The sequence below is a fragment of the Furipterus horrens genome, unplaced genomic scaffold (genome assembly GCF_987537825.1).
Source record: "Furipterus horrens unplaced genomic scaffold, mFurHor1.1.pri manual_scaffold_4, whole genome shotgun sequence".
NCBI classification, from domain to species: domain Eukaryota; kingdom Metazoa; phylum Chordata; class Mammalia; order Chiroptera; family Furipteridae; genus Furipterus; species Furipterus horrens.
In genome coordinates, this window is record NW_028327174.1 from 37,800,293 (window position 1) to 37,819,718 (window position 19,426).

Sequence of the window (19,426 nt, forward strand, 5' to 3'; positions counted from 1 at the left end):
TTTTTTAAGGAGAGGTGTGTGGAGAGAGCATCTGGCCAAAAAATTGTAGTCTTGGTAATAAGAAAACGTAAACCCCAAAGCTTAAAATACTGTTATATGTGAATATGTTTTAATATTCACAAATGTGTATATTCTACTATAGAAGAGGATCATATTTCACATGTGTACAACTCCCAAAAAATTCTCATGCCAACAGTGGACTCCAAGCTTGTCTATGTTCCCACTGACTTTTTTGTTTGTTTGTTTGTTTTTAGGCACTACTGCAGTCTTCAGTTAAGCAACAAGTAGAAGCTATTGAAAAACAGTACCTTTCTGCAATTGAGAAACAAGCACACAAATGTGAGGAGTTATTAAATGCTCAGGTAAAAAAATTGCACATCCATTATATATTTATACTTTTCTTCTGCCTCTCCTCCCCTGGGAGCTTTATAACTATTTATTCAGTTTCGTACCATTTACTTTCCATGGTGTATTTTGGAGAAAAAAATATGCTTATGTAAACTCCATGTTAAAGTTTGGGAATTTTATGATAGACTAAAAATAGGGCTGAAGAGCTAAAATGTGTGGTACTTCCTCAAATTAATAATTCTTATGTTAATTTTAGGGTTATAGTATTATTGTATTTACCAAATAAGAGAAGCAAATAGATGACTATAAATGTGTTATAGCATGTGTGATTATTTTAATGGTGTAAGATTTATAGATAATTTTTGAATTTTTAGGAGTATTTATGCTTGAGTTACATTTTGTTGCATATTTGGCATTGATTTCTATTTGAATTTTTCCACTGAATTTTTTTCTTTTCTTGATTTAATGTCTCAGAAGACATTAAAGACATGACTAGGTGATTTACATTACACAATCAATTCAAGAGCATTTATGGATGTATCATAATATAAGTAATGCAGGAAATTCTCAGCAACACTTCTGAATAACAAAACTTGGTAGGTGAAAATAAAATCAATTTTGTTTTAAGGGTCTATTTGGTATCATGGGAAGAAAATGAACTAAGAATTAGAAAAACAGAATTAGGAATAGAATTTAAATTGGGTTTTATAAATATGCTACTGCATCCCCAAGATAGGGGGCGGTTCTGTTAAATTTTTTTCAATGTCATTTTGATAAATAGCTTGAAAGAGGAAATACACAGGGAACTTTATAAATTTGATCTAGCAATTAAATTCTTTCGGATGGTGAACTATGAACTACTAGGTTGTCTCAGGTATGAAGTTGTGTGACTTAATGTAACAGAAAAATAACAGAAAATTTAAGGTCTTAGAACTATGAAAACAGCATAAGGTATGTGTTAGCCAGGACAGGCTAGGTTATGCGCTAAACTCTCTGGCTTCAGATAGCAAGATTTATATTTTATCCATGCTAAACATACACTGAAGATTATCTTGGAGCTTGGTCTTATGTTTCCGTAAGCCTAGGAAATAGTCTGATAGTGTCATTCCTGCGTAAAAGATTACCTGTTGTTATTGCATAGTGAAAACAAGCCTAGTCAGATTTCCTACCAGTAATTCAATATTCTGGACTGGAAATGACACTTCCATTCCCAATTTATATCCACAATACCTCCTCCCTTCCCCCTGCCATAATGGGGCCAAATAGTGAGATCCCACCATGAGCATGGAAGGGAGAGAGCAGGAAATACATGATACACAGCACTGATATACCACAGTTCTGCTCTTTTGGTCACGAGATATTCAGGCTCCATATGCAAGGCACATTTACTTATCATGTTCTTGTGAGGGAAAATCTGAAAGTTCTAGCCAGCTAATGCCTCAAGCTCAAAAGCCCAGATTTCTGGGTGAAGGTGGAGAATGATACGCTGTAGTTTTTATGTTATCAGGTCCAGACATATAGTTCTTTTTGTCCTGAAGAACTAGAAATGGGAATGTATGTTTTCTTCCTACAGAAAATCTAGTATACAGTGGTGAGACAAAGGTAGGGCATATACTCTAATCACTCAGTGGCAAATATTAATAATCAGAGATGCACAGCTCTCATTTGTATGTAGCAGTTCTAAAATTTCAATGGTCAGGTTAAATAAGAACCTCTGCCACGGGGATAGGATTGCTCTTTGATTTTCAATGATTTTCTTTTCAGAGTTTAGGAACAGGGTCTCTAGTCTATTGTTTTTTATGATTTGTAGGTTTTAAATCTTTTGGTATCTTTGTTGGCTATATCTAATGTAGGATTGGAGATTATACCATTTTTCTGTGTGCTGTCTGTTTGGAGAAAGTTGGGAGCCATGGGTCATTTTAGGGAAATAGTCACAGTTTAGGGGAATGGTTCATTTAGCTTCTTATCTGTTTGATTACAATCAGCTTCATTCTGCAAAGGCAAACCAAATGCACAGTTATTTCAGAGACCTACTTCCTAGATTGAGTGTGTTTATATACTTTCCACCCTCATGCTTGTCTGTCTGTGTCTCTCTTTTCCCCAAACCATTTGATCCAAATGAAAGTGTATATAGTACATACAATCACAGGCTTATTGGGTGCATCTTTGCTTGGAAACACCTTAATTGATTGACTCTTTAACAATGAGGATGACTAACATACAGTTGTTATTGTTTTTGTTTTCTTTTTCTTTATTTTTATTGTTGACACTATTATAGATGTCCCCTTTTCCCTCCCTTTGTCCTTCTTTACCCAGCACCCCCGTTCTTCCCTCTGGGCATCACCACACTGTTGTTTGTGCATATATGTTCTTTGGCTAATCCCTTCACCTTCTTTTCATCTAGTCTCCCCTTGCTCCCTTCCCTCTGAGACATGTCAGTCTGTTCCACATATCCATGCATCTGTTTCTATTTTGTTCACCAGTTTATGTTGTTTATTAGATTCCACACATAAGTGGGATCATACGGTATTTGTCTTTCTCTGACTGTATGATTTCACGTAGCATAATAACCTCCAGGTCCGTCCATGCTATTGCAAAAGGTAAGATTTCTTCCTTTTTATAAGTGCATAGTATTCCATTGGTTTTAATACTTGTGGCAAGGCTGAATTTAGTTGGTCTTTGTTCTGCAAAGGCCTCCTTGATTGTTTCTTTTATAAATTGAGGTTGGGAAGATGGTCATACCTGCAAGTCTCGATTTTCTGAACCTTTTCTATTATCTGTAATTCATTGCTTGTGAATTATCTTTTTCTTGTGAAATCAATGCTAAACTTGTCATTTTTAAAAGATATTCAATGATTTCTTGTTAAATATAGCCAACAACAGAGGTAATAAATGAATTTAGCAAAGTCGTAGGTTAAAGATTAACACACAGAAATCAGTAGTGTTTCCATATATCTGCAATGAACCAATAAAAAAGCAGTGGGGGAAAAAAATGGAGCAACTGTAATAGGAAAACAATTAAAAAAAGAAAAGAAAATTAAGAAAGCAATTCAAATCACAGTAGCAACTTAAAGAATAAAATACATAGCAATAAATTTTACTGAGGTGGTAAAGGACTTGTACACTGAAAACTACAAAACATTGCTGAAATAAATTAAAGAAAACCTAAATAAATGGAAAGTCATCTGTATCCATCAGTTAGAATATATAGTGGAGAGCATTCAAGACTATCACAGGACACTTAGAGAACCATACACAGTTTAGTATGAGGAAGTGCTATTTAAATAAACCAAACACTAAAAGGGGATATCATTAATATGTAAAATCATGTAAAGTGTAGAAATGGTAATCCCACAGGTTTTTCTGAAATCATATTTCTTCAGATGCCATTTGAAATTTGAAATAATAGCTGAATAGTTCCTTCGGAATAATTTAGTTTGGTGTGTGTGTCTTTCAGATTTTTAGTTCTCAAACTAATTCATACGGGTGGTTATGTACTAAGGTTCCTAATGTAGGAATCTTATGCCCATTTCTTCCCCAGTACACACCATGCTGCAATGACTAATTTGGCCCACATATTACCTCTCTTCCTCCCCTCCCCTCTCTCCAAGCTCCCCCGCAAAGAAATGGTTTGATTTTCAGTTCTAACGCATTAATGCATTAAACAAGGGAAAATGGGTTTCTCATTGTTTCTTTAGCAAAGATGCCTAGAAGTTAAATTATGTGGAAGTAACCTTTGTTTTTATTAACAGTTTAAGGCTTTGTAATACATGTTTAAAAAGTTCCATCTGTACCAATTTCTAGATAATAAGCAACACAAGAAGATATTCATTCACTTAGTTTTTACCAACAAATTTTTAAACTTGTAATTTGATAAGTAAAACCTGTTGGGTTTATGTGATGGTTTATTTTATGTCTCAACTTTGCTAGGCTATGGTGTTTGTTCGGTCAAACATTGGTCTAGATATTATTATAAAGGTATTTTGTAATTTTTATTAACATTTGTAATGAGTTGACTTTAAGTAAAGGATATTACCCTAGGTAATGTGGATGGACCTCATCCAATCAATTAAAGATCTTAAGAGCAAATACTATGGTTTCCTGAGAAAATAAGAAATTCTTCTTTAATATTGTAACAGAAATCGTGTCAGTTTTCAGCCTGCCCTAAGGAATGGCTGCATGCTAGCTTCTAAGATACTGTGAGCTAATTTCTTCAAATACATTAATCTCAATTTCTATCTCTCCCACCTTCCTCTCTCTCTCTTCCACACATCCCATTGGTTTTGTTTCTATGGAAAATCCTGTCTAATGTAGTTTGTAACATTGTATTTATTGGCTCACCTTTGAGATTACCGTGACTTTTCAAGGGTGCCTAAGAATTTTGTCATACTTTTCTATACATACATATGTTATTTATCTACAAATTTTGGTTAGCTTGTTATATAGTCACTGAAAAAGTGCTAGAAAGCTTTAACTTCATCTGTGACTCTTACCACTTCTATTACTTTAGAACATGCCAAATGTTTACTTTAAATCTTATGGTATATTTATTAATTTGTATATATAGATATTGAGGAATTCTAGCTATCTTTATTGTGTATATCCAAAAGTATGTACTATAATTACAACAAAATAGTTGAAGTTAGTTTTCTCATAAATTCAAACAGAATTCATCTAGTTATGTTCATTAATTTTTTTGGTAATTTTTTCATACAGTTATATTGACAATAGGTAAAAGGGTAAGTATCAAAATCCAAATTTTATAAGAATTAATGACAGGTATTTACTTGCTCTATTTTCTTTTTACTTAGTTAAAAACCAATAACAATACTAATTTTATTATTTGTGTAATAGTTGTGGTGTTATTACTCTAATCCATTCTTAACATTCTATCAGGACCTCTTGAGTCTCATTCTCATAAAATAGGCCGAAAAAGTGTGCCTTGAGACCATCTATCTGCCAGGAAAAACACCTTTTATTACCTGCTAATTATTGTCCCAAAAATATGTGTTGGCAGATTGTGGCTAGCCATAAAATTATTTTTCTCTCTTACCACATACTTCACTTTTCTTTATTCCCCATATATAATAAATTTAAGAGAGTGAATAGAGAAGTGAAATTGTAAATTAAAACCCACTACACAGGAAATAATAAGATTACTTGCTATTTCTTTTTATATTCTTTGAGAAAATAGTCAAATTATCATTGTCATTATTGATTGTCTTAAGAAGAAAGCCACAAAAAGAACAGCCCTACTCATTGCTTGGTGATAAAATTGTAATAATGATAAGGAGAAATTAGAACTTAATTCCTGTGTAATTTTTTTTGTTCTCCGATTCCTGTGTGTGTGTGTTTTTATCCTTTCACTACTCTCCATCAATACAGAGGTCATTCTTTTTTAATATAAGATATGTTAAAGGAGAACAGAAGCCCTAGAGTAGTAATAAGATTGCTATTATGCACCAAACGGCTGATACATAATTGCCTGTGTTGGTGAATTGTGATCAAGGAGCTTATAAATGGAAATAGTCAAATGTGGCCTGTGATCTTTTGAGGCAGTTAGAAAAAAATGAACTAAGTACCCTAAACTGAAAATGGAATTAGTACTTTTAACTTCAAAGAAGAATGTTTCACAAACTTGTGATTGTAATGATGGTTCCCTGTCATGATTACAGATGATTGCTAAAGAAGAATGGTAACTTCTGGAACCACAATTGATTTGCTAAGAAAATAGTCTGGCTAAACTTACCCTTTTCGGGGAGAGAGAGATTTGCTAGGCTAGCCAGTCAGGTAAAGATCATCTAAGCCTTAACAGATTAAGTCTCTCACAAGATCATTGTGAGCAAAAGTATGACATATATGAGGGAAAGGACATTAGATACATCCTTGGCTAAGCAGCCACACCAAATATATAAGTATATGGATTAATATCCGCTTAAAGGAATAGTATATAGTGAAATGCCACAGAGTACTGTGGTTATCCTTATTTTGCTCACTGTTATCAATGATTGGATGAAAATTTTGAAAGGATTTTTTTTTTTTACATTTGTATATGACCTGAAGTTGTTTTTAAAACATTTTTTTAGAGGCTGGAGTAGTTAGGCTATATCTAAAGTGAAATTCAAAAGGAATAAATATTTGCATTTTATACTTAAAACTTGAGCATCAGTAGAGGACTAGGAGCGCAATTCAGCCACAGAACATGTACTTAACATTTAGGAGTATTATGGAGTAAGTTTCAAAAGCCAATTTTAGAAACTAGTGTAATTTTACTTTGATATAATTAAAATCAACTTTCCTAAGGGAGAAAAATGGAAGAATGGAGTCCCACTCTTTGAAGTTACATTACATAGTTCCTTTTAGTACTAGGTGTCATATTTTTGTAAGATTATTTTCAAACTGTAACATAAGTCAAGGACAGTGGATAGAGGGTTGAAGGGACATAAAAGTACATAATATGAAGAAGAATTAATGGAACTACTTGAAATAAGTTACTTACTTTAAAGTTTGAAGTTATATTAAGTATTCTTTAAGTTCATTTCTGACCCTAAGATTTAGTGGTTGTAGAAATTGAGTTTAATTTGCATTCACTGGGCATTTGCTGAATGGAGAACCAGACAGACATGGGCATGAGTAAAATTAATTTTATCATTCTTGCCTTAGAATTTCCTCTTTTGTTTAGATACATAAATACTTTTTACTTAAGGATTTGATAAGAAAATATTTTATACTCATATTTTGTAAGGCCATTTAATCCAGTCCTTAAAGGGAATACTTTAAAAAAACGATTTCTGTATTTACACTGACAACTTAAGAAAAAACATGATTTTATTTCTATAAACCAATACCTTGGATATTTTCCTTCAGAAAGATTCACGTTTTCTTTAAAATATCCACTGTGGAGACTTCTGGTCAAGATGGAGGCATAGGTAGACACACTTAGCCTCCTCACACAACCACAGAAAGAATTACATTTCAATCTCAAAACAAATAACAAACAGAACAATCAGAAAATCGAACTGTATGAAAGTCCAACAACCAAGGATTTAAAGAAGCAACATTTATCCAGATGGGTAGGAGGGTCGAGTCATGCAGACAGGCAGAGAGGTGCAGAGATGGCAGTGTGACATGTAGAGGTGGTGGTGGCAGAATGGACAGCCCCACCTCATATGCGGTGGATAAAAATTGCGAGGGATACCTTGGGAGTGAGCGATCCCAGCCCCAGATCAGATTGCACAGCCCAGGGTTCCAGTACCAGGAAGATAAATGCCCATAATTTCTGGCTGTAAAAACCAGTGGAGGTTGGGACAGTGGATGAAACTGCTGTGTTTTCAGGAGACTGCATTTAAAGGGCCCACACAGACTTAGAACATTCACAAACCCGCCCATTCTGGAATTCAGCATCAAGGCAACAGCTGGAAGGGTGCCAATCACATATGGGCAGTAGGTGAAGTAACTGGAAATGGGATGAGTGCTGAGCAAACCTCCAGAAGCCAGGCAGCAGTATTGTCCCCTCTCCAAGCTCCCCCCACACACAGAGCCACAAAGCGGTGAAGCAAGTTGCCCCACCCTGGCAATTACCTAAGGCTCCACTCCACACAATTTACTGGTGGCTTTTCTACAATTGGCCACTCTACTAAGACAGGGAGTCAAAGCAGCTCTACACAGAAACAAATTCAGGGAGGCTGCCAAATTGAGGAAGCAAAGAAATATGGCCCAAATGAAAAACAAAAACAAAAACAGAACAAAACCCCAGAAAAAGCACTAAACAAAATGGAGATAACCAACTTATGAGATGCAGATTTCAAAACACTGGTGATCAGGATGCTCAAAGAACACATTGAGTACAGCAACAACATAAAGGAATAAATTAAGGTTATGCTAAGTGAAATAAAGAAAAATCTGCAGGGGACCATCAGAGGAAGGGAGGAAGCTGGGATCCAAATCAACGATTTGGAACATAAAGAAGAAATACAAATTCAACCGAACAGCAAGAAGAAAAGAATTTTTTTTAAATGAGGAGAGTGTAAAGACCCTGTGGGACATCTCCAAATGGACTAACATCCGAATCATAGAGATTCCAGAAAGGGAAGAGGAAGAGCAAGAAATTGAAAACTTATTGGAAAAAATAGTGAAAGAAAACTTCCCTAATTTGGCGATGGAAATAGACATAACTCCAGGAAGCACAGAGAGCCCCAAACAAACTAGACCCAAAGAGAACCACACCAAGACACATTATGATTAAAATGCCGAAGGTTAAAGATAAAGAGGGAATCTTAAAAGCAGCAAGAGAAAAGAAGAGAGTTGCCTACAGGAGAGTTCCCATAAGACTGTCAGCTGATTTCTCAAAAGAAACTTTGCAGGCAAGAAGGGGCTGGCAAGAAGCATTCAAGGTGATGAAAAGCAAGGACCTACAACCTGATTACTCTATCCAGCAAAGCTATCATTTAGAATGGAAGGACAAATAAAGTGCTTCCCAGAGAAGGTAAAGCTAAAGGAGTTCATCATCACCATGCCGTTATTACATGAATTGTTAAAGGGCCTTGTTAGAAAAAAGGAGAAACTTGCAACTATCAACAACTGAGTCTAAAAGACAAAAACAAAAACAAACTAAGCAAAGAACCAGAACAGGAACAGATTCATAGATATGGAGATCATTGGAGGGTTATCAACTGGGAGGAGGAAGGTAGAGAATGGGGGATAATGTGCAGGGAGTAAGAAGCATAACTGGTAGGTACAAAAGAATGGAATATTAAGAATAGTGTGGAAAATGGAGAAGACAAAGAACTTGTATACATGACCCATGGACATGAACTAAGGGGGGATTGCTGAGGGTAAGGGCAATAGGGGGCGGAGGGGGGCAAAGGGAAAATAATTGGGACAATTGTAAAAGCATAATCAATAAAATATATTTAAAAAATATCCACTGTGGATAAAATTAATTGCTTGAGTAGAAAGAATTTCTAGTGAAATACTGTTTAGTAGCTTATAGAAGATGAATTATTGAAAGCAGATTGCAGAACTAATAGTAAAATAACTACTTATTGTAAAAAATTTACCTGCTAAATTTCTTTGCTCTGAGGTTTTTAAAATAATGTATGTTCGGTTGTAAATAATAACAATTTTGATGAAAAGGAGACATGAGAAAACTCTTTATACTTAATGGATTGTCTATCATATAAGCAATTTAGTAATTTAGATTGGACAGCAGTTTATCATTTTGGTATCTTACAATTAAAGCTCATGAGTCAGAATTTTGATGGTAGGTAAAACACAGTTTTATTACTTGTTTACTCAAAACACAGCATTGTTGCAGTGACCACAGGCATTATCTAAATTGAGCTCTGAAATATTCTGCATTTAAATTCTCAACATTTGCACTTATTTCAAGGTCTGTTTCAAGAAATGGTGATCCGTTACTTATTTCAAAAACCTTTTTCATAGATACTTATGAGTTCTCCATTTATCCCCATTGTGACTTAACCATTATTATAAAGCCTATATCACTTGATTTTATGAATAACAGTGGAAGAGGAAATAAATAGATTGGTGAAGTGAGAATTGAAGTTCAGATTATGAAATTAACAGATATACCACAAGTAGTATGTCTAAAAAGAACATGTTCAATTACATTATGTAATAGGTGCATGCTCTCAGCATTTAACATTTATATTTCACTTTAGATGTTACTGGAATGAAACAAATATATTAGACTACGTAGAACAGAGCTATAAGAAGTTTGTAGTTGTGCCCCAAATAGTAATCCTTTTATCTTTCCTCAGAGTTAAAAAAATGGGCCTGGAATAAAGGGAAGGCTTTATAGTGGCAGCAGCCAAAGCTCATAAATCAGAGACTGCCAGGAACCTACCTGTAGTCTAACAAAGTTTGGTTTATAAGGTCGCTGCACAAGGGCTAATATATACCAAGGGAACTATGAATGTCTTTAGAAGGGGGAGTACGGAAGGCTATTACAGGATTTGGGGGCGAGAATTAGTCATAGTTTGGTCTGCAGAGATCCATCAGAATTTATTTAAAAAGTCACTGGAACAATCTGTGATCTTTAGAATACATGAGTCTGTCTAGAGTTACTGTTAGATTAGTTTTTTCTCTGCTCTTATCTTAAAATACATGGATCTGAGTGGAGTATTGTTAAAAGAGTTGACCTCAGATAGTCTATTATGCACATCATGGCCAGGTTTGGCACAATTTATTTATTTTGTGACTCAACTGTGTTTTGTAAAATGTGGTTTTTATTTCCACTCAGAGTTCTCCCTCTTGGGTTAGTTGCCAGTAATACTGTCTTATACTTTATCAGGATAATTGTGATCTTTTTCTGACTTAACCTCAATTCATCAGTTCATGGCATATTATCCTACTGGGTCTTGCAAAGCCTCTGTGTGTGTGTATGTGTCTCTGTGTGTGTGTGTGTGTGTATGTGTCTGTGTGATTTTACAATCTCTGTGCTATTGTTTTGTGTGTATTTATTTTTATTTTTCCAAAATGGTATTATATATAGATATCATTCTATTTCCAACTTTTATCCACTAAGGTCTATGCTTCTGAAATCCACTTAATATTATGCTCTTAAATTAAAAACTGTTGCCATGTGTGCATGATTTCCTATGTTTTAACATCTTTCTGTTACTATGTGTAAATCTAATTCACTTTGCTAAATTGTAGACTCCATGGAATGAATCCACCATATTTTTTCTACCAACCCCCCATATTGGACTAGGTTGTCTCTTAACTCTTCACCAACCAATAACTTTCATGTGTTTTTATAGTTTAGTATAAAAAAAAGTTTGTCCATCCATTTATCTGCCAGTTGTTAATCATCTCCATTCAAGAGTGCAATTGTTGTATGATAGGCTATGCATATGTTTAAATATTGCCAATTCATTCTCCAGGATGGTAGTGACAGACACAGTCCTACCAGCAATACACAGATTCCCATGTCCCCAAAAGACTTGACGTTCTCCAGCTTCTAATTTTTACTCTTTTAATAAGTGATACCTCCATCTTAATTTGCATTTCTTATCATAAATGTGTTTATTTGGGGGATCACCTTTTCAAAAAATTGCCTACTCATTAGACTTTTTTAAAATTGAGGTTGATCTATATTTTGTGTCAATGTGCAGGGTTTCTTTGTACATTTAAATATTAATCTCTAAAGGGTTTTATACAACGAATTTCTTTTATCTGTAAATGAAATACTAACTTTGTTCTTAGTGTCTACCACTAAACAAAAGTCCCTAATTTTGATGTAATCCAGTTCATCGCTTTTTGACTTGCAATTTGTACTAAGTTTCTTTAAGGATTCCTTTTCACTATCCTTATAGCCAAAGGCTTACCTGTACATTTTTTTCCTACTAACTTTATAATTTTATATTTCACATCTTGGTATTTTATCTCTGTAGAGTTTAATTTTGTATGTAACATTATAAAGATACAGTATCCATTTGTATATTCCTCCCTAAAATGAGCCACTTTTCCTAGCAGCATACAGTCCAGCTTCTGTTTAAAAACCTATAAATGATTTTTCAGGCCTGACCGTAGGCAATTACAGAGGCTTTACCTGGCAAGCTTCAGGGAAAAACTACTTGTCCCTCACTAGACATGGTACACTCTAAGTGGACTGTAGCCTGAAGGAGCTGCATTCAAGTACTCAGTCCTCACTGGGGGCCATGCTCTGCACATGGCTGAGTTCCTAGCTCAGGGATCGTCGTTTCTGTTTCTCTTTATCTGAGACCTTGGGCAGAGGTCTTCTTGCGGCGCTTGTGCTTAGTCCTTCGTATTGGGAGGAGGGAGAAACTTTAAAAATACTTTCCCCTACCCTGCCTCAGTACTCCGTACTTCCCACTCCTCCTCCTGCCTGCCTTTTCAACTGCCACCCTAGTGCCCATAAAACTGCCAGAGACTTTTGTTCCAGGTTCCTGCAGGAGTGACTTGACTCCCACGTCTGTGGTACTTCACGTGACCTGCATCTGCGCGCAGTTCCGTGGGGAAAATGGAACAGGGAGGAATCAGTGCGTCTCAGGTTTTAGCCACTTGCTTATACAGTAAGTGATTAAAGGCTTTTCTGCTACTTTCATTTTGGCTCATTGTGGCTTAGTCAGCAATCCCCACACCCGAGAGCTTACTCTCTCCAGTTTAGCTGAGCTCGCGACAATACTAAGGTGGCATTTTCAGAGTATAGTTTTTGGACCAGAAGCTTCAATACCAGTATCACTTGGGACCTTGTTAGAAATACAAGTCTCCTAACACAACCCCAGACTACTGAATCGTGAACTCTGCTCTTGGGCTCCTCAGTCTCTCTGAAATACTCCAGGTGATTCTGATACATGCAGAAGTTTGAGAACCACTGAACTAATAAACAGTGTACCTGTAACACACTGTTTTGTGGTACCTCTTTATCGTATAATAAGTTCCCATATATTATATGGGTCTGTCTCTGAGCTCTCTATTGTGTTGCATTAATTTGTCTATTTATTCTTGTATAAATACCACATTGTTTTCATTACTATGTTTTATTGTAGAGTAGTATAATCTTATTATGTAGTATGACAGATCTTTGCTCTTCTTTTTTTGTTTTCAACACTTTAAATATTTCACTGTACTTTTTAGCTTGCATGGTTTCTGAAGAGGGGTCTACTATAGAATTTATCTTTTTCCTCATAAGTAAAGTTTTATTTACAAGTTATTGTTTGTTTTTTTTGCTCTGGCTTTTTTCAGATTTCCTCGTTTTCTTTGATTCTGTTATTTGAGTACAATACCATAGGTGTAAAATTTTTAGTATTTATCTTGCTTGTTTTTCTCTGTACTTCCTAGATCTGTGGTTTGATGTTTGTTACTAATTTTAGAAAATTGTTGGCCATTATTATTTCAAATATATCTTTTTAAATTCATATTATTCAAATATTTCTTATTCAAATATGTCTATTATTGCTTCAGACATTACACATATGTGATGCCTTTTAAATTGTCTCACAGTTCTTGTTTTTGGTCTGTGTTTTTGTTTTGCTTTCTTCTCTGAGCTTCAGTCTAGGGAGCTTTTATTGGACTGTCTTCATTTTTATGATTTTTTCCTTGGTTAGGTTGACTCTATTGATGAACTTATCAAAGGCATTACTCCTTTTTGTTTTGATTCCTAACATTTCCTTTTGATTCTTTCTTAGAGTTACCCTCTGTATATTATTCACTAATTCTTGCATGCTATCTTCTTTTCCATTAGAGTCTTCAACATATTAATTATTTGTATTTTATATTTCCAGACTTATGCTTCCAAAACATTTGTCATATGTGAAATGGGTTCTGATGCCTTCTTTGTTCCTTCAGACTGTTTTTTAGCCATTTAGCATGCTTAATAATTTTTTAAAAGATGACTTTGTAATTATATATGATGACAAATGTTTAGTAGATTTATTAAGATCATTTTGCAATATATACAAATAGTAATTATAATATATACCTGAAATTTATATAATGTGATATGTCACTTATACCTCAAAAATATGATTAAATTGCATTATGTAATAGGACTTGAGATAAATAGGCTTTTAGTGGAAAGATTTGACAGGCGTTAGCAGCTGTGCATAATGTTTTCTGTTGTAAGGTCCTCAAGGGTTAAGATTCCTGGGCCCTTGTTTTTGTCTCGCCTGCTGTCCCTGGCTTCCCTAAGAACTCCTCCTTAGACAGAGTCTGCCTCTTACAGCTCTTTCAGGTGTCATCCAGTGTTACCCCAGTACCCTGCTGGTTTGGTTGGAAGGTGTTGTGGAAGGAAAGCATGCTCTATGGTGGAATCTCAGTAATGCCTCTCATCCACGTGGAGGTTTTATAAGGTTTTGTTAAAGTTTTTTCACTTACAGAATAGGTCTTTGTTATGGTTAATGTTCTAAGCATAATTCACAGTGGTTACTTTTTCTATTCCTTTTGCCAGAGCCATGAGGGGAAATTTTTTGGCTTTTCACATTGAGACCCTGATCAGATCTTTGCACGAGAAACTCATAAGAGTGTAAGGAAAATCCTCAGTGACAGCAATTTTCAACCTTCTTTATCTCATGGCACATATAAACTAATTACTAAAATTCTGTGGCATACCAAAAAAATATATATTTTTTGCCTTTCTGACCAAAAAATAGGTGTAATTTTGATTCATTCACACCGGACACCTATTGCTGTGTTGGCTGTCGCCACTTTTTTATTTGACAGTCTTGGGGAAAAGAGATCAGTGCCCCTGACTAAATAGTCAGGTATTGCACTTGTTAAAAACCCTTGCAGCACACCTTGAAAATTATGACCCTATGACATCAGCGCGCAAGAGTTCTTACTCTCATCCTCGTCCCCACCCAGCCTCCAGCAATCCTCAAATTAATCATTTAAGTCTTCCTATCAGTTTATGTCTCCAGCAGCTTCTGTTCTGGGTGAGAAGATCTTGGCTGTGTCTCACTGGATTTTCCTATCTCTGTAGATTTAGGGGTGGCTGTTAGCCCTGTAATAGTTCTCTGATGCATCTCAGGCACGTCATTGATCTTGGTTTGTTCAGCTTTTTATTTGTCTTGAGAATTGTAGTGATGTTCCAAGCTCTTTACATGGCAGAGCTGAAAACAAAAGTGTGACTATATGTTCTTATTATCTACTTTACAATTTCTTTTTATCCATCAGTACTTTCCTTACACTAAAAACATCTATTGAAAACTTTCCTTATAATTAAGACTAATAAAGGCATTGTGGCTCTAGTTGAAGTGGGAATGGGATGGCTAGTTATCTGCAGAACAGAATTTGAAAACTATTGTTCCCTTCTATTAACTGATCAGGTCCACAGCTAAACCCTTATGAATATTCTATTTTTTTTTTTGCCAAGCATCCTGTCTTTTATTCATGTTAGTACTTAATGTTGTATTCTGAATTACATAATGTGCTCACTCATCATTTACAATGTGTGCCCTCATATATGTCATAGAAATACAGTTTATTTGAGAGGGAAATGGAGTGTATTGTATTTTAAACTGTATGTTGTATGTGACTATAGAAAATAAAATGATATGCTTAAATTATCCTTCTCATCTATGGAATATGTTAATCTTAAATAGGAACTAAAAGAGGAATTGTTTTATTTTTTTTTACACTTTTCTCTAGATGGATATATAATCTTTAAGAAAATATCTTAAAGGTGTTTGATAGGATTACTTTATTTCCTACCTAAATGATAGTGAAAATGTGATAATCTTTCCCAAGATGTTCTTCACAAAAGCTGCATTTCATGTTAATTGTAAGATCTGTGTGAGAAAATGGTTAGACCTTTCTTAAGTCTTCCAACGACTTCAGAATCTTAAAACTCTCAGCTGAATTTTGAGGAGTGGGACTGGGAGTCTGATATATAATTCTTTTTATTGACTTTTCAATTTCTGTCATGTTATATATGCTTATGACCTGTTTTTCAACTGAACCAGTAATTTAGTCCATTACTGGTCTGTGTAAATCTTAGCCACAGCTATTTCCCAAGGTGGTTTTGGGTCTAACGAGTGGTTGGTGTTGATGTCCAGCAGGAAATCTTGCAAACCAGATGATTCGTGTGGTTCAAACTGTAACCTTGTTAAAGCATTGGTCAGGTTGCACTTAGGAGAGTTATTTAATTAGTTTCCCAATAATATTTGTGTACAGGTTTTAGGTGACCACCACTTTTTTTTTCTTTCATCATAGGTCAGAAAAAGACAGTTGCCTGTTGTTATCAGAATCAGATATTAATCCAGTACTTTTTTTAAAAAAAGATATCTTTAGGCCGTCATTTTAATAACTGGTAGAACTTCTCTTGAACACCACTATCTGTAATGTCATAAACAAATTGAGAGCTTTCAATAATTTAGGAACTGTACTTTAAAGTATATATATATATACTTTATATATATATATGAACATATACATATATATATGAACAATTCCTGTCTTCAAGAAACTATGAGACTTATTACGGCAGACAGACAAAAAATGAATTATAATGTAATATAAAAAATAATATACTAGTGATAGAAACAAACTACTATGGGATTATAGGTCAGAAAGCAGGAAATGTTTTGAGTTTTTAGGAACCAGTTTAAAAGAGGTAACATTTTAATGGGACTGTAAGATTGGCTTTTGACTTGAAGAGAAGCTGAATGTATTGTTAAGTACATAGAAATAGTCTGGGTTCAGAAATAACTTACTTATATGTGTATTTTTAAGTTTATTGAAGCATAAACCATATACAATCTATACATATATTTTTAAGATATGTCAAGTTGAAATTTTGAACGAAAACTTCGTTTTTGGTTTACGTTTCTGATATTGAACAATTTCATCCTAGCTAAAAATACGAAAAGGACACTGATGACTTTCAAAAGAAGAAAAGGAAAGGGTGGAAAGAGAACAAAGGGAGACAACAGTAAAAACAAGTGTTTTGACATACTTAATGAAATTAATGAAAACAATAATCTAAGTACCTAGGATACATTGTATTTTGTCAGTGCCATTCTAGGCACATTCTTGTATACTTTGTAAAAGCAGGTATATTTACTGCCCCAAAGAAGCTCATAGCTTGGAATAGGGAATCTGATCTTTGACATTATATGTATTGACATAAAATGTTATTCAAAAAGTAGATACTTTATTCACTTTCCTATAAAGAAATTGTATATGTAGGAAAGAAGCATAAAAAGTTGTATATAGATTTAATTAAATTTTTCTACATGAAATGTCATTAAAGATTACTATTTAAGGCATAATAAACTCCATTACAGGATGGATATTCCATCAGTGAATTCCTCAGTAATTAAGATGCTAAGTATGGCATTTTTCATTCTCTCTTAAATAGTGGTTCCAAATTATTGTGGTCAGAGAATAATATTTCAATGACACTGAATCTTAATTGTAAAAATGACCTACTAATTGGCAAAATATTATAAATTGTCTATGTGTTGACAAAAGAATTGTTCAAGCCTGTAGAGAATTCTTATGAATTTCTTTGAGCCAAACTAATGCCAATTGCTGGGAAGTAAAATCTCAGTGAATTGAGAAAATGCTCTGGAAAATAGCAGTTGTGCAGCTTTTTTTATACATTAGAATAAAGGAGGATTTCATGAAATCCATTGGTGATTGATTAAGGGGGCAAGAGAAAGCAAAGCAGGCAAATCTCTGGGATTGGATACAAAGTAAAATGAAGGGATGCATACTTCTTTTACATTGGTGGGTGCAAGGTAGTTAATATTTACAGCACATAGAGATGATAATGAGGGCTCTGGGGTCCCCTGCTTTGGTGCTGATGGTTGTGCTTTGAGGAGTCCAGAAAAAGAGATCACTCTGTCCTTCCAAGGTATATTATCTTAGATGCAAAAAGACAATAGACAGGTTCAGTTAAGGTAAAAATTGTCATTTGTCAAGGAAGGTAATGGCCTAGGATGTGACTACCCTCCATGACTGGCTTTTGGTTGAAATTTTTATGTTCAGACTATCCTGTGTGGTTACTTTTGGCCTCTTGAGTTTGTAAGATCTTGCCATGGTGCTTCTCCTGAGCTTTTCAAGTTTAGTATGTGGCCCCTTCTTAGTCAACACATGTATGTTTGTAAACATTGTGTATTCTGGTATTGGTATAGTGTGGCATATATATCTATTAATCAAGCCTGTGAGTTATGTTCAAATTTTAATTTACTGTACTGATTTTCTACTGCTTGATCTACTGATTATTGAGAGGAATGCATTAAAATCTTTTATTCTAATATTGGAACTGAGTTTTCCACTGCAGTCCATTTTTGCTTTATATATTATGAGACTATGTTATTATATGTGTACAAATTTATATTTATTCTATCTTCCTATTGTCATTTTTCAGTGATGTCTTTATCCTAAGAATGTCTTTTGCCTAAAGTCTGTTGTTGATATTAATATGACTAAGTTTTATCTTGGTTAGAATTTGCCTGAAGCTCTTTACCATTGATTAATTATCAGTCTTTCTAGGTTTAACTGTGACTACTATAAACAGCATATAGTTGGAATCTTATTGTTAATTTGGCCTGATGATTTTTTTCCTTAAATAAACTTTACTATTTAGAGCAGCTTTAGATTTACAGCAAAACTAAGCAGAAAGTACTGAGTCCCCAGGGAGTCCCTGCCCCACTCATGCACAGCTTCCGCCACCATCAACATCCTACACCACAAAAGTACCTATGTTGTTACATTATTATCAATAAAAACCATAATTTACATTACAGTTTACTCCTGGTGTTGTTCATTCTGTGGGTTTAGACAAATGTATAATGATGTGTATCCACCATTGTAGTGAGTAGTGTTATTCAGCATATTTTCACTGCCCTAAAAAAATTATCCGCATTTCACCTACTTTATCTCCTTCCACCCTAGTCCTAGCTACCACTAATCATTTTACTGACTACATAGTTTTACCTTTTCCAGAATGTCATATAGTTTGAATCATATAGTGTAGCCTTTTCAGATTGACTTTTTCCACTTAGCTATATGCATTAAGGTTTCCTCCCTGTCTTTTCATGGTTTGATAATGCATTTCCTTTTAGCGCTGAATAATACTCTGTTGTCTGAACATTCCACAGATTATTTTGATATTCACTTACTGAAAGACACCTTGGTATCCCTGTTTGGCAATTATGAATAAAGCTACTACACATATCTGTGCTGGCTTTTGTGTGGACATACGTTTTCAATACACTTGTATAAATACCAAGAGCTGTTTGCTAGATGAAATGAAAAGAGTATGTGTAGTTTTATTTTTTAAAACAAATGCCAAACTGTTTTCCAAAGTGGCTGAACTAATTTGCATTTTCACCATCAGTGAATAAGGGACCCTGTTGCTCCACATCCTCGTCAGCATTTGGTGTCAGTCTTTTGAGTTCTTTTTTTTTTTTTTACCATTCTAATAAGTGTGTATTTGGTATTCTTTTATTTTAATGTGTGAATTTCTAATGAAATATGATGTTGAACATCTTTACATATGCTTATTTGACATCTGTCAGTTATCTGTGGTGAGGTGTCTGTTTTGATGTTTTGCCCTATTTCAGTCACCTTGTCCATTATTTAT

General features: G+C 34.5%; 1 protein-coding gene across 2 annotated transcripts in view; it reads left to right on the top strand.

The window, feature by feature from the left end:
- The window catches only part of CCDC91 (coiled-coil domain containing 91), a 458,769-nt gene that overhangs the window by 347,081 nt on the left and 92,262 nt on the right, over window positions 1-19,426 (top strand). For both annotated transcript variants that reach the window (XM_090275502.1, XM_090275501.1), the window contains one exon: window positions 255-362. In XM_090275502.1, the coding sequence (XP_090131628.1) occupies window positions 255-362 (108 nt within the window). The remainder of the gene's footprint in view (window positions 1-254; window positions 363-19,426) is intronic.